This window comes from Salmo salar, chromosome 29, assembly GCF_965601325.2.
Source record: "Salmo salar chromosome 29, fSalSal1, whole genome shotgun sequence".
Lineage (NCBI taxonomy): Eukaryota > Metazoa > Chordata > Actinopteri > Salmoniformes > Salmonidae > Salmo > Salmo salar.
Window position 1 is genome coordinate 22,775,257 of NC_138319.1, and position 12,432 is coordinate 22,787,688.

The 12,432-nt window shown below is 40.6% G+C and overlaps 1 protein-coding gene across 1 annotated transcript in view; it reads left to right on the forward strand.

Annotated features, from left to right (window-relative positions):
- Window positions 1-408: 408 nt before the first annotated feature.
- Window positions 409-12,432, forward strand: part of LOC106590347 (rho GTPase-activating protein 18) — a 45,741-nt gene continuing 33,717 nt past the window's right edge. Inside the window, exon 1 of the mRNA XM_014181269.3 lies at window positions 409-693. Within this exon, the coding sequence (XP_014036744.2) occupies window positions 551-693 (143 nt within the window). The 5' untranslated portion in view covers window positions 409-550. The remainder of the gene's footprint in view (window positions 694-12,432) is intronic.

Sequence of the window (12,432 nt, forward strand, 5' to 3'; positions counted from 1 at the left end):
GTATAGGATGGTACATACTTTTCCCATTATGTGAACTCAGGGGAGACCATAGCAGCACAATGACAGGTGAGGTGGTGAGTTTCTATAATCTCTCAACTGACTCAATGTAAACAAAGCAACTGCACATATAAAACATTTATGAAGAGGGGTAAGAAAGATACACGGTGGCATACAAAATCTCCACTGACCTTTCAAATCCTGTCACTTAGTGAATTATATATTTATTCAGCGATATGGAAAGTATCTAGAACAATACACAAGAGGTTGAAGCACGAGCTAAAATAAACACGTGTACTAATGTTGACATTTGCCCATAGGCTTATCTAATTTACATATGGAAACGAAACGTTTTATGGAAATAAGCCGATTGGACATGCCGCATGATAGCGCCATACGCTCGACGCAGTGGTGTCGGATTTCACCGTGAGCAGACGCGAGAGTGGCAGCGGTGGATGGCTTTATTTATTTTCTGTAGAGAGTAGCGTAGCGAGTGCCCAATGCGAAGTACACTAAACCCGGCCGGTTACAATAGCCAGGCGCCTACTTTGGTATGATATTTTGGCGGTCAGCGATGGAAATCATAGACTCGGGCAGTGTGATTTTAACAGCTTACCATTCATACGCACCGTCCAGGATACATTTGGTGGATGAGGGCTGTGCAACTCCGCTGTCTCCAAGACACTCTCCTTGCAGGTAACGCCACCGTGTCTTTGTTGTAGAAAAAAAGCTACATGATAAATTAACAACATGTATATGACCTGTTTAACAACTACCATGGTGTTAGTATCCATATGTATTGATGTAGCTTTTAAACAAATAGGACTGGGTAAGGTGCTCTGAGAGCGAGAGCGTGGGAAAAAATTGTCTCTGCAGTCAGTTTACTGCCTCGCTACTTGCGGTGATGAGGAGTAGGCTAGCCTAGATCTATCCAAAAAGCTTTAAAGATGTTAATGCATTGGTTTCTCCTGAAATGTCTTGTTGGTTTCTGTATACAACCACCATATATAGGATTGTAACATCTTGGGCATAGTTCTGACCCCCTCAAGACCTGAAGTGCTTTTCAAGGGTGTCAAACAAACATGTGCTAATAAGAAGACACTTTATTGGATGCAATAAGAAGACACTATATAAGACACTCTATTGGATGCAATAAGAAGACACTATTGGATGCAACAAGAAGACACTCTATTGGATGCAACAAGAAGACACTCTATTGGATGCAACAAGAAGACACTCTATTGGATGCAACAAGAAGACACTCTATTGGATGCAACAAGAAGACACACTATTGGATGCAATAAGAAGACGCGCTATTGGATGCAATAAGAAGACGCGCTATTGGATGCAATAAGAAGACGCGCTATTGGATGCAATAAGAAGACGCGCTATTGGATGCAATAAGAAGACGCGCTATTGGATGCAATAAGAAGACGCGCTATTGGATGCAATAAGAAGACACGCTATTGGATGCAATAAGAAGACACGCTATTGGATGCAATAAGAAGACACATGCAGGATGATGTTACTAGCTGGAACTGATTTTTGAAGTCCGTTTTACATTGTAGGTTCTGAAGGGTATAGGTCACTAGGCCAGGATTTGGGTATGGTTACCTGGCCTCAAATCAACAATTTGAACAATAGGATATCTCAAACTGTTCTACCCTTCCCTTGATTTGGTGCCTCAGGGTATTTAGAGACCTGACTATTTACTAATTGTTGAACCTTACATCTACATAGTCTGCAGTTCAATAACTTTACAAAAAAGGAAGGCTGTACCACATACCATTAAAAACCCTGTATAATTATGTATCCTGAATATTTAATCCAAGGAAACTGACAACATTGTATAGATGGGGGGGGGGGGGGGGTCAGTCCAACAAGACACTCACTTTGCAGACAGTCAGTTGGCAGTCGCCCCACATAGCACAAGGTGGCATTTAAAAACGCTTATGTCTGGGTACGACCATTGAACATAACAACCATGATTATGTCTATTAAATCATTACAACTAGCCATTTTCATAGACACACATAAAGAAAAGGAATAGCAAATTGTTCAGGTTTCAGTGGTGGATTTAACACGCCAATATTTTATGATTTCTGGGGAGTAGCTTATTAATTAGGGCACACCGTAGCGAATACTAAAATCAGCGTTTCTTATGAACAAGTTCAGGAGTCCCTCCCTGTTTCAATCCATTTTCTTCTGTTTGTTGCCTAATGAATACGACCCTGGACTGTTTGGACTGCAAACTGATTTAACCTAGCTGTGTGTATGTTAAAGTTGGCTGTATTTTACGTCATTGGCAGAGCTACATTCATTTGGCATTGAACTGGAATATTTATTGATGGAGTGCTCTGTGTCTGTTATGGTGTTTGGAGTTGGAAGGTAACCACTGTACTGTAAATTTATTCTTCAGACCACTTTCATTGGCTCTCTGGCTCTCTCCCCATTCTAACTATGAATTCATTACATCAAGGGAAATGTGTGTGTGTGTGCGCGTGTGTGTGTGTAATGCATTAGACCTGTGTAAATATTAGACCAAAAGAAGGAAGATTAAATATTACTTGTACTTAAATCAATTTTATTGAACCTAAATCAGACCATGAGCCAGGAAAATGAACTCGCGCACGTCATTGACTAGATGTTCTGTTATTTGAACACTTTCTTTTAGAATTCACTCTATTTCCAAGGATCTGTGTGAGAGCTGTTGACCTGTACTGTGGTGGGTACAATACATGATGTCTGTGCTGACAGAATATTCCATTTGCTGCCCCACCTGAACAACTCAAGAACATCTAATCTCCCAGCATGGCCAGTTTTCCTAGATGCTTGCTTTGTTTGGCCACTTGTCCCCAGTGTGCGTGCGCATGTGTGCCTGTGTGTCATCGGGGGGTGATGATCGTGATGTCAGCCCCGAGCTACCCAGGGTCAGGCACCGATAGGGGAGCCAGCCTCGTCTTGTGTGGCATGCCAAAAAGTTGGCGCACCCACATCCATTAAGTCTGAAAATATTAACATTATCCGAGACACATTTGGTGTTTACCCTTAGATATTTTCAGGTTCTTAGATATGTAAAATCGGTCTTGCTCTTGAATTAATTGATGCTTTTTTGGTGTGAAAGATTAACTGTTTTTCTGTGGGTATTTTGGCAAAAATTGTCAAAATATTTTGGGGTGATCATATCATAATCTGATGGCAGTTGTGTGTTGATAAGACAAAAAATGCTACATGTTTTCACATGAGACTATACTTTGGCTACCAGTACAAGGTTAGATAAATATTAAGGGCATCGTGTTTCTCTGTCTCTCTGCTGTTTATACAACTGTATCAGACAGTAGGCAATCTCTTATGTTCATTTTGTATGTACTGAAGTGACTATAAGAGGAATTATTTTACAAGACAGCCATTAGTCATTATGAGTGATTCCGAATGAAACAAAGACAAGTTTTTAAGTTCTGATCCAATTTGTAAGCATTACCAACAGAGTGAATGGGAAAATTGATTCAAAATGGTCACCCTCTGCTGGTGATTTGCTAAATGTGGCATTATACAAGTAAAAAGTGGGCTGTGATGGGTTACGTAGCCTACTGTGCCAATTTCTCTGTATAAAATGGGCCATAATTTTAAAACTAGCAAATATCCCACTCTGGAACTTTTACATGCCTGTAGAGTATCTTATGTTATTTATATGTATATTATGTTCTCTCTCTCTCTATATGTATGTATATTAATTCTTGAAGAAAAAAAAAATATATATATATTTTTTTTTCTTCAAGAATTAATGAAAAAATATGTTATTGAAATATAAAAAAAATATTTCAATAACATATTTTTTCATTAATTCTTGAAGAGAAAAAAAAAAAAATATATATATATATATATATATATATATACATACACACACACACACACACCACACACACACACACACACACACACACACACACACACAAGTATGTGGACACCCTTTCAAATTAGTGGATTCGGCTATTTATATGGCATTCCATGGCCGAGCAGCTGCACACAAGCCTAAGCTCACCATGCGCAATGCCAAGCGTCGGCTGGAGTGGTGTAAATCTCCCTGACATAGAACTCTGGAGCAGTGGAAACGCGTTCTCTGGAGTGATGAATCACACTTCGCCATCTGGCAGTCCGACTAACTAATCTGGTTCTTGAGGATGCCAGGAGAACGCTTCCTGACCCAATGCATAGTGCCAACTGTAAAGTTTGGAGGAATAATGGGGAAGGCCCTTTCCTGTTTCAGCATGACAATGCCCCCCGTGCACAAAGCGAGGTCCATACAGAAATGGTTTGTCGAGATCGGTGTGGAAGAACTTGACTGGCCTGCACAGAACCCTGACCTCAACCCCATCGGACACCTTTGGGATGAATTGGAACGCCGACTGCGAGCCAGGCCTAATCGCCCAACATCAGTGCCTGACCTCACTAATGCTCTTGTGGCTCATTGGAAGCAAGTCCCCGCAGCAATATTCTAACATCTAGTGGAAAGCCTTCCCCGAAGAGGGGAGGCTGTTATAGCAGCAAAGTGGGGACCAACTCCATATTAATGATCTTGGTATGAGATGTTCGACCAGCAGGTGTCCACATAATTTTGAGAGAGCGAGAGATGCAGCACCTATAGATGAAACATTATGGAGTCTTAAAAAGGCCTGGGAAAGGCCAAAATGTCAGAAATATGCCAACTTTGATTCAGTATTTCTCAATTAGGCTTTTAGATGCAAATGTCAACAAACCTTCCTACAAAGGACCATTCTATGGATAAAATGTAGTGAATAATAAAAAAATAATTGTCCTGGTTTTGTATGCAACCACTCTTATCCCATTATAGTCATGCCATTAAAATGGAATTACTAGTCATCTCAAGATTTGAGAAATAACTTTTAAGGAAGGAGAGAGTCTGTCTAAGAACAGAAGTCTGTCTGGAATCAAGTTTGCCATATTACACCAGGACAATTCATCAAAACATCATTGACACTCACTGCTTTAGCTGTTATAGTTGTATTTCATCCAGGCCACTGAAGCCAGTGCTTTTGGGAGGGGGTTAGTCTATTTTTAGGAGAGCTCAGCTTTCGCTCTTGACTGGTTTATTAGCCCACTTCCATGACCCATTTGATTTATAATCTCAAATTAATCTCCCTATCTAACACTCTCTGAAGTGGCACAGAAGGAAACGATTGTTGGCCACGTAAATCAAAGGCTATTTATTGTAAAGGACACAGCTGGTCATACCACCACGACTGATCATGTGAGAAAATAGAAAAGTGGCACAAAATAATTTTACTCATTGGATCAGATAAAACAGAGGAGTGTGCTGCTATACACTGAGATGTGTGTGTGTGTGTGTCTCACTTCCAGGTAACATAATTCCCACATGCTAAAGGCTGGAGATGTTTGTGTGGGTCTGTGTACCTTTTTGATGTGTGTGCTGACGTTCGTTTCAGCACCGGCACGTGGGTAGGGGCATTTCGGTCACTGGCAGGATTACTTTCAAAGCTTATTCCCATAGAGTTGTGTGTGACACACAATGGTAACCTCTGGTACTCGGGTGTCTCCCTATGAATGTGCCTATTGTAGCCGGTGAAAGACAAGCTCTCCGCTTTCAACCGCCTTTGTGATAATTAGTGGTATTGATGGCTGCAGGGTGTGCTATTGGGACTTCAGAGCTGTTTTCTCGCACACACACTACTGACATCTGTGGACATCCATATTGGGTGGCTATTTTTGGTGTTTTGATGACTTCTTTTTAGGGGGGGTGACTGTTTTGGCCTTTTGAATGACTGTGTTCTGGTTTTGGATGACTGTATTTGGATGACTATTTTAGGTTTGGATAACGTTTAGATGGCTGTATTTAGCTTTATGGATGACTTTTCTATTTTTGGTTTATGCACGTTCAATGACTGACTGTCAATAAACTCTTTAATTGAAAAGCCATCCTGGCGCCAATCTATTTACAGTTGAAGTCGGAAGTTTACATACACTTAGGTTGGACTCATTAAAACTTGTTTTTAAACCACTCCACACATTTCTTGTTAACAAACTATAGTTTTGGCAAGTCGGTTAGGACATCTACTTTGTGCAAGAGACAAGTAATTTTTCCAACAATTGTTTACAGACAGATTATTTCACATATAATTCACTGTATCAAAATCCCAGTGGGTCAGAAGTTTGCAAAATTCCAGAAAATGATGTCATGGCTTTAGAAGCTTCTGATAGGCTAATTGACATAATTTAAGTCAATTGGAGGTGTGGATGTATTTCAAGGCCTACCTTCAAACTCAGTGCCTCTTTGGTTGACAAAATGGGAAAATCAAAAGAAATCAGCCAAGATCTCAGAAAAAATGTTGTAGACCCCCACAAGTCTGGTTCATCCTTGAGAGCAATTTCCAAACGCCTGAAGGTACCACATTCATCTGTACAAACAATAGTACGCAAGTATAAACACCACCATGGGATCACGCAGCCGTCATACCGCTCAGGAAGGAGACGCGTTCTGTCTCTTAGAGATGAACGTACTTTGGAGCGAAAAGTGCAAATCAATCCCGGAACAACAGCAAAGGACCTTGTTAAGATGCTGGAGGAAACAGGTACAAAAGTATCTATATCCAGCTCAGCAAAGAAGAAGCCACCGCTCCAAAACCGCCATAAAACAACCAGACTACGGTTTGCAACTGCACATGGGGACAAAGATCGTACTTTTTGGAGAAATGTCCTCTGGTCTGACAAAACAAAAATGGAACTGTTTGGCCATAATCACCATCGTTATGTTTGGAGGAAAAAGGGGGAGGCTTGCAAGCCGAAGAACACCATCCCAACCGTGAAGCACGGGGGTGGCAGCATCATGTTGTGGGTGTGCTTTGCTACAGGATGGACTGGTGCACTTCACAAAATAGATGGCATCATGAGGCAGGAAAATTATGTGAATATATTGAAGCAACATCTCAACACATCAGTCAGGAAGTTAAAGCTTGGTCGCAAATGGGTCTTCCAAATGGACAATGACCCCAAGCATACTTCCAAAGTTGTGGCAAAATGGCTTAAGGACAACAAAGTCAAGGTATTGGAGTGGCCATCACAAAGCCCTGACCTCAATCCCATCGAAAATTTGTGGGCAGAACTGAAAAAGCATGTGCGAGCAAGGAGGCCTACAAATCTGACTCAGTTACACCAGCTCTGTCAGGGTGAATGGGCCAAAATTCACCCAACTTATTGAGGGAAGTTTGTGGAAGGCTTCCTGAAACGTTTGACCCAAGTTAAACAATTCAAAGGCAATGCTACCAAATACTAATTGAGTGTATGTAAACTTCTGACCCACTGGGAATGTGATGAAAGAAAGAAAGAAAGAAAGAAAGAAAGAAAGAAAAATGCTGAAATAAATCATTCTCTCTACTTTTATTCTCACATTTCACATTCTTAAAATAAAGTGGTGATCCGAACTGACGTAAGACAGGGAATTTTTACTAGGATTAAATGTCAGGAATGGTGAAACTGAGTTCAAATGTAGTTGGCTAAGGTGTATGTAAACTTCCGACTTCAACTGTATGTCCTATACTTCAACAAACGTGTCAGTTGTCGATGGTAGCTTTTCTGTAAAACACTTCCCATTTCAATTTAGGGCAATTCCACGGTGACAGAGTGATGCTGAGACTCACTTTTTTCACTTTAAAATGTATGCCAAACAAAACCATTGATTGCTAAGTTTAACCCATATGCAAAAGTCAACTTTTAACAATTGCCACAAAATTTGACTAAAACACACTTGAGGAACAGTGCAGATGCTAAGTTTGGTAACAGAATGACAGTCAATCTCCCTTATTTTTTGAAAATATGGTCAGAAACTAATGTTATATCTATTCTGAATTAAGATTCGAAGAAAGATTGGAGTGTCAGCTATGATATGAAAAATCTCTTTCTGTTATTGAAATACAGTAAGTGAAGTGGATCAACACCCGGTAACAGAATGACATCATAGGTACTCAAAGGTAGAAACATTTACACATTATTCTAATGAGCTCCGCCCCCCCCCCTTTACATTTTTTATTGAATATCCAAAACATACAATATTCTTGCAGTGAAGCCGCTCAACAACTACACCACACCAGTCATCCAACAGACTCCCATTCAGAGCGACACACAGAAGCATTCAGGGTCAACGCCCTGCTGAAGGGCACGTCGACAGATCTCCCGTAAGGGACAAAAAAAACAAACAAACGGGACCGTGAACCCTCGAAGATTCCCCCCCCCCCCCCCACACACAGTTCCCCATAGCTGTCCCTCAACCATCCGAGACCCCTTCCACAGTCACCCCCCAGAAAGAAAACATACAATAATAATAAAAAAATAAAATGAATTCCATTCCCCACCCCCAAGAACCCCTCAAATGCACCAACAACCAAGAAAATGAATTCATGAGAAAAAAGAAACAGAAAACAACAATGCAAAGAAAAGCTAGGGACATCAAGGACAACTAAAATCATAACAGCAAGGCCAACTGTATATGTTTGAGTGCATGTCTGGCACTATTTACATATGAGAGTGTGTGTATATGCATGTGTACAAACTAGAAGTCGACCGATTTAATCTGCATGGCCGATTTTAATTAGGGCCGATTTCAAGTTATCATAACAATTACATAATCATAACGATTACATTGCACTCCACGAGGAGACTGCGTGGCAGGCTTGACCACCTGTTACGCGAGTGCAGCAAGGAGCCAAGGTAAGTTGCCAGCGAGCATTAAACTTCTTATAAAAATTTTTTTTTTCTAAAAATCTAGTTAACTACACATGGTTGCTGATATTACTAGTTTAACTAGCTTGTCCTGCATTGCAAATAATCAATGCTGTGCCTGTTAATTTATCGTCGAATCACAGCCTACTTCTGACTTCAAGCCTATCAACTCCCGAGATTAGGCTGGCAATACTATAGTGCCTATAAGAACATCCAATAGTCAAAGGTATATGAAATTGTTAGAGCCAGAAAAGCAACAAAAAAAGTCAATAAAAATGACATCAAATTGATCAGAAATATAGTGTAGACATAGTAATTTACAACATGAACAATTGTAGCTGGAAACAGCAGATTTTTTTATGGAATATCTACAAAGGTGTACAGAGGCCCATTATCAGCAACCATCACAAAAGGTTAATTGATCATAAGAAAATCCTTTTGCAGTTATGTTAGCACAGCTTAAAACTGTTGTGCTGATTTAAAGAATCAATAAAACTGTCTTTCTTTAGACTAGTTGAGTATCTGGAGCATCAGCATTTGTGGGTTTGATTACAGGCTCAAAATGGCCAGAAATAAAGGACTTTCTTCTGAAACTCGTCAGTTTATTCTTGTTCTGAGATCTCATACAACTCTGTGTACTACTCCCTTTACAGAACAGCGCAAACTGGCTCTAACCAGAATAGAAAGAGTGGGAGGCGTCGTTGCATAACTATTATGAGGGTATGTTTTGCAGCATGAGTTGAAGCACGCTTTGTTGCAAAATTGGAAGACGATTATGGATTTAATTTTGGATTGGAGATGCTTAATTTGAGTCTGGAAGGAGAGTTTACAGTCTAACCAGACACCTAGAATATGTGGACAACTACAAATACCTAAGTCAGAACTGTCCAGAGCAGTGATGCTGGACCAGCGGGCAGGTGCTGGCAGCGATTGGTTGAAGAGCATGCATTTAGTTTTACTTGCATTTAAGAGCAGTTGGAAGCCACGGAAGGAGAGTTGTATGGCATTGAGCTCGTCTGGAGTTTAGGTAACAGCATCCAAAGAAGGGCAATATGTATTCAGAATGGTGTCATCTGCATAGAGGTGGATCAGAGAATCACCAGCAGCAAGAGCAACATCATTGATGTATACAGAGAAAAGAGTCGGCCGAGAATTGAACCCTGTGACACCCCCATAGACTGCCAGAGGTCCGGACAACAGGCCCTCCGATTTGACACACTGAACTCTATCTGAGAAGTAGTTGGTGAACCAGTCATTTGAGAAACCAAGGCTATTGAGTCTGCCGATAAGAATGTGGTGATTGACAGAGTCGAAAGCCTTGGCCAGGTCGATGAATACAGCTGCACAGTATTGTCTCTTATCGATGGCGGTTATGATATTGTTTAGTACCTTGAGCGTGGCTGAGGTGCACCCATGACCAGCTCGGAAACCAGATTGCATAGCGGAGAAGGTATGGTGGGATTCGAAATGGTCGGTGATCTGTTTGTTAACTTGGCTTTCGAAGACCTTAGAAAGGCAGGGTAGGATAGATATAGGTCTGTAGCATTTTGGGTCTAGAGTGTCTCCCCCTTTGAAGAGGGGGATGACTGCGGTAGCTTTCCAATCTTTGGGGATCTCAGACGATACGAAAGAGAGGTCGAACAGGCTAGTAATAGCGGTTGCAACAATTTCGGCTGATAATTTTAGAAAGCGAGGGTCCAGATTGTCTAGCCCAGATTGTTTTGCATGACAATGCCCCATGCACAAAGCAAGGTCCATACAGAAATGATTTGTCGAGGTCGGTGTGGAAGAACTTCACTGGCTTGCACAGGGCCCTGACCTCAACCCGTTTCACCTTTAGGCTATATTGAAACACTGACTGCAAGCCAGGCCAAATCACCAGACCTCACCAATGCTCTTGAGGCTGAATGGAAGCAAGTACCCACATCTATGTTCTAACATCTAGTGGAAAGCCTTCCCGGAAGAGTGGAGGCCGTTATAGCAGCAAAGGGGGGGACAAACTCCATAATAATGCCCATGATTTTGGAATGAGGTGTTCGACGAGCAGGTGTGCGACTCTATATTTTTATAGCTTACAGTTTATTCACCGTTAGTCAGAACCTCTACACTAAATAATTTTCTCTGGGTGTGTGCCAGCTCATGCTTTGTTTGACGAGCAGTCATCTAGTGTACTTCAGGGAATTGTCTGATGCCCTCCCAGCTCCCCTCTCTCAATCCCTCAGAGTCCATCTCCAATAACCATTATTAGATCTTAAAGGAAAACTCCTCCATAAAATTATATTTTTTTATTTATTTCCTTAGTCCATTGTTGACATGGTTCGAAAATGTTTTGCTTGTCAGCAATCCAAGTTTTTAAGATATGTAACTTTCAAAATACAGAAATCATCCCCATATATACTGGCAAACCAAGGAATAATAATGACCTGTCCTCCTCTTCCTCATTTCACCAGAACTCTTATTCATTTTACAGCAGGTTTGCAATTCATAAAAATGTATAAAACTACATTGTAGATAAATCCTTACTTCCCTCTTTCCCAAGCCAAGGGGATGCGCTTTAATCACAAACAAAATTGTTATCAGTAAAAACTAATTGGTAGGTCTACATTTACTTGTTAATTATGTGAACTTTCATAATCCGACGCTCAGTAGGTAGAGAAATAAAAAATATTTTAAAAACAATATGTGGGTTTTTGGTAATAGAATAACAAGACAAGACTTCTTACAGAATGCAAATCATTTCTGCAAAACTAAATATACATGTTGATATTTGTTGTCAAGGGCCTTCAACATAATTGTCTTAAAATATTTTTAATACCATAAGACTTTTTTCTAGTAGCTATTTAAGCCCCATTTTCCATGTATGTGACCAGAAATCAAAGCCTTTGCTTAGACCCAATTTTAGGATGGTTGAGTTCCTTCATTTATAGAAAAGTTTGTGGTCATACGCCCATCCTTAAAGCATAGGTGCTGGGCTAATATTTTATTTATTTATTTCACAAGTTCTCATTTACAATTGCGACCTGGCCAAGATAAAGCAAAGCAGTTCGACAACGTACAAAAACACAGAGTTACACATGGAGTCAAACAATATACAATCAATGATACAGTAGACAAAAATAAGACTATATACAATGTGAGCAAATGATGTGAGATAAGGGAGGTAAAGGCAAAAAAGACCATGGTGGCAAAGTAAATAAAGTATAGCAAGTAAAACACTGGAATGGTAGATTTATAATTTGAAGAAAGTTCAAAGTTAAAATATAAATAATATGGTGCAAAGGAGCAAAATGATAAATAAAATAAATAAATACAGTAGGGGAAGAGGTAGTAGTTTGGGCTAAATTATAGATGGGCTATGTACAGGTGCAGTGATCTGGGAGCTGCTCTGATAGCTGGTGCTTAAAGCTAGTGAGGGAGATATGTGTTTCCAGTTTCAGAGATTTTTGTAGTTCGTTCCAGTCATTGGCAGCAGAGAACTGGAAGGAGAGATGACCAAAGGAGGAGTTGGCTTTAGGGGTGACCAGAGAGATATACCTGCTGGAGCGCGTGCTACAGGTGGGTGCTGCTATGGTGACCAGTGAGCGGAGATAAGGGGGGACTTTACCTAGCAGGGTCTTGAAGATGACCTGGAGCCAATGTGTTTGGCGACGATTATGAAGCGAAGGCCAGCCAACGAGAGCGTAC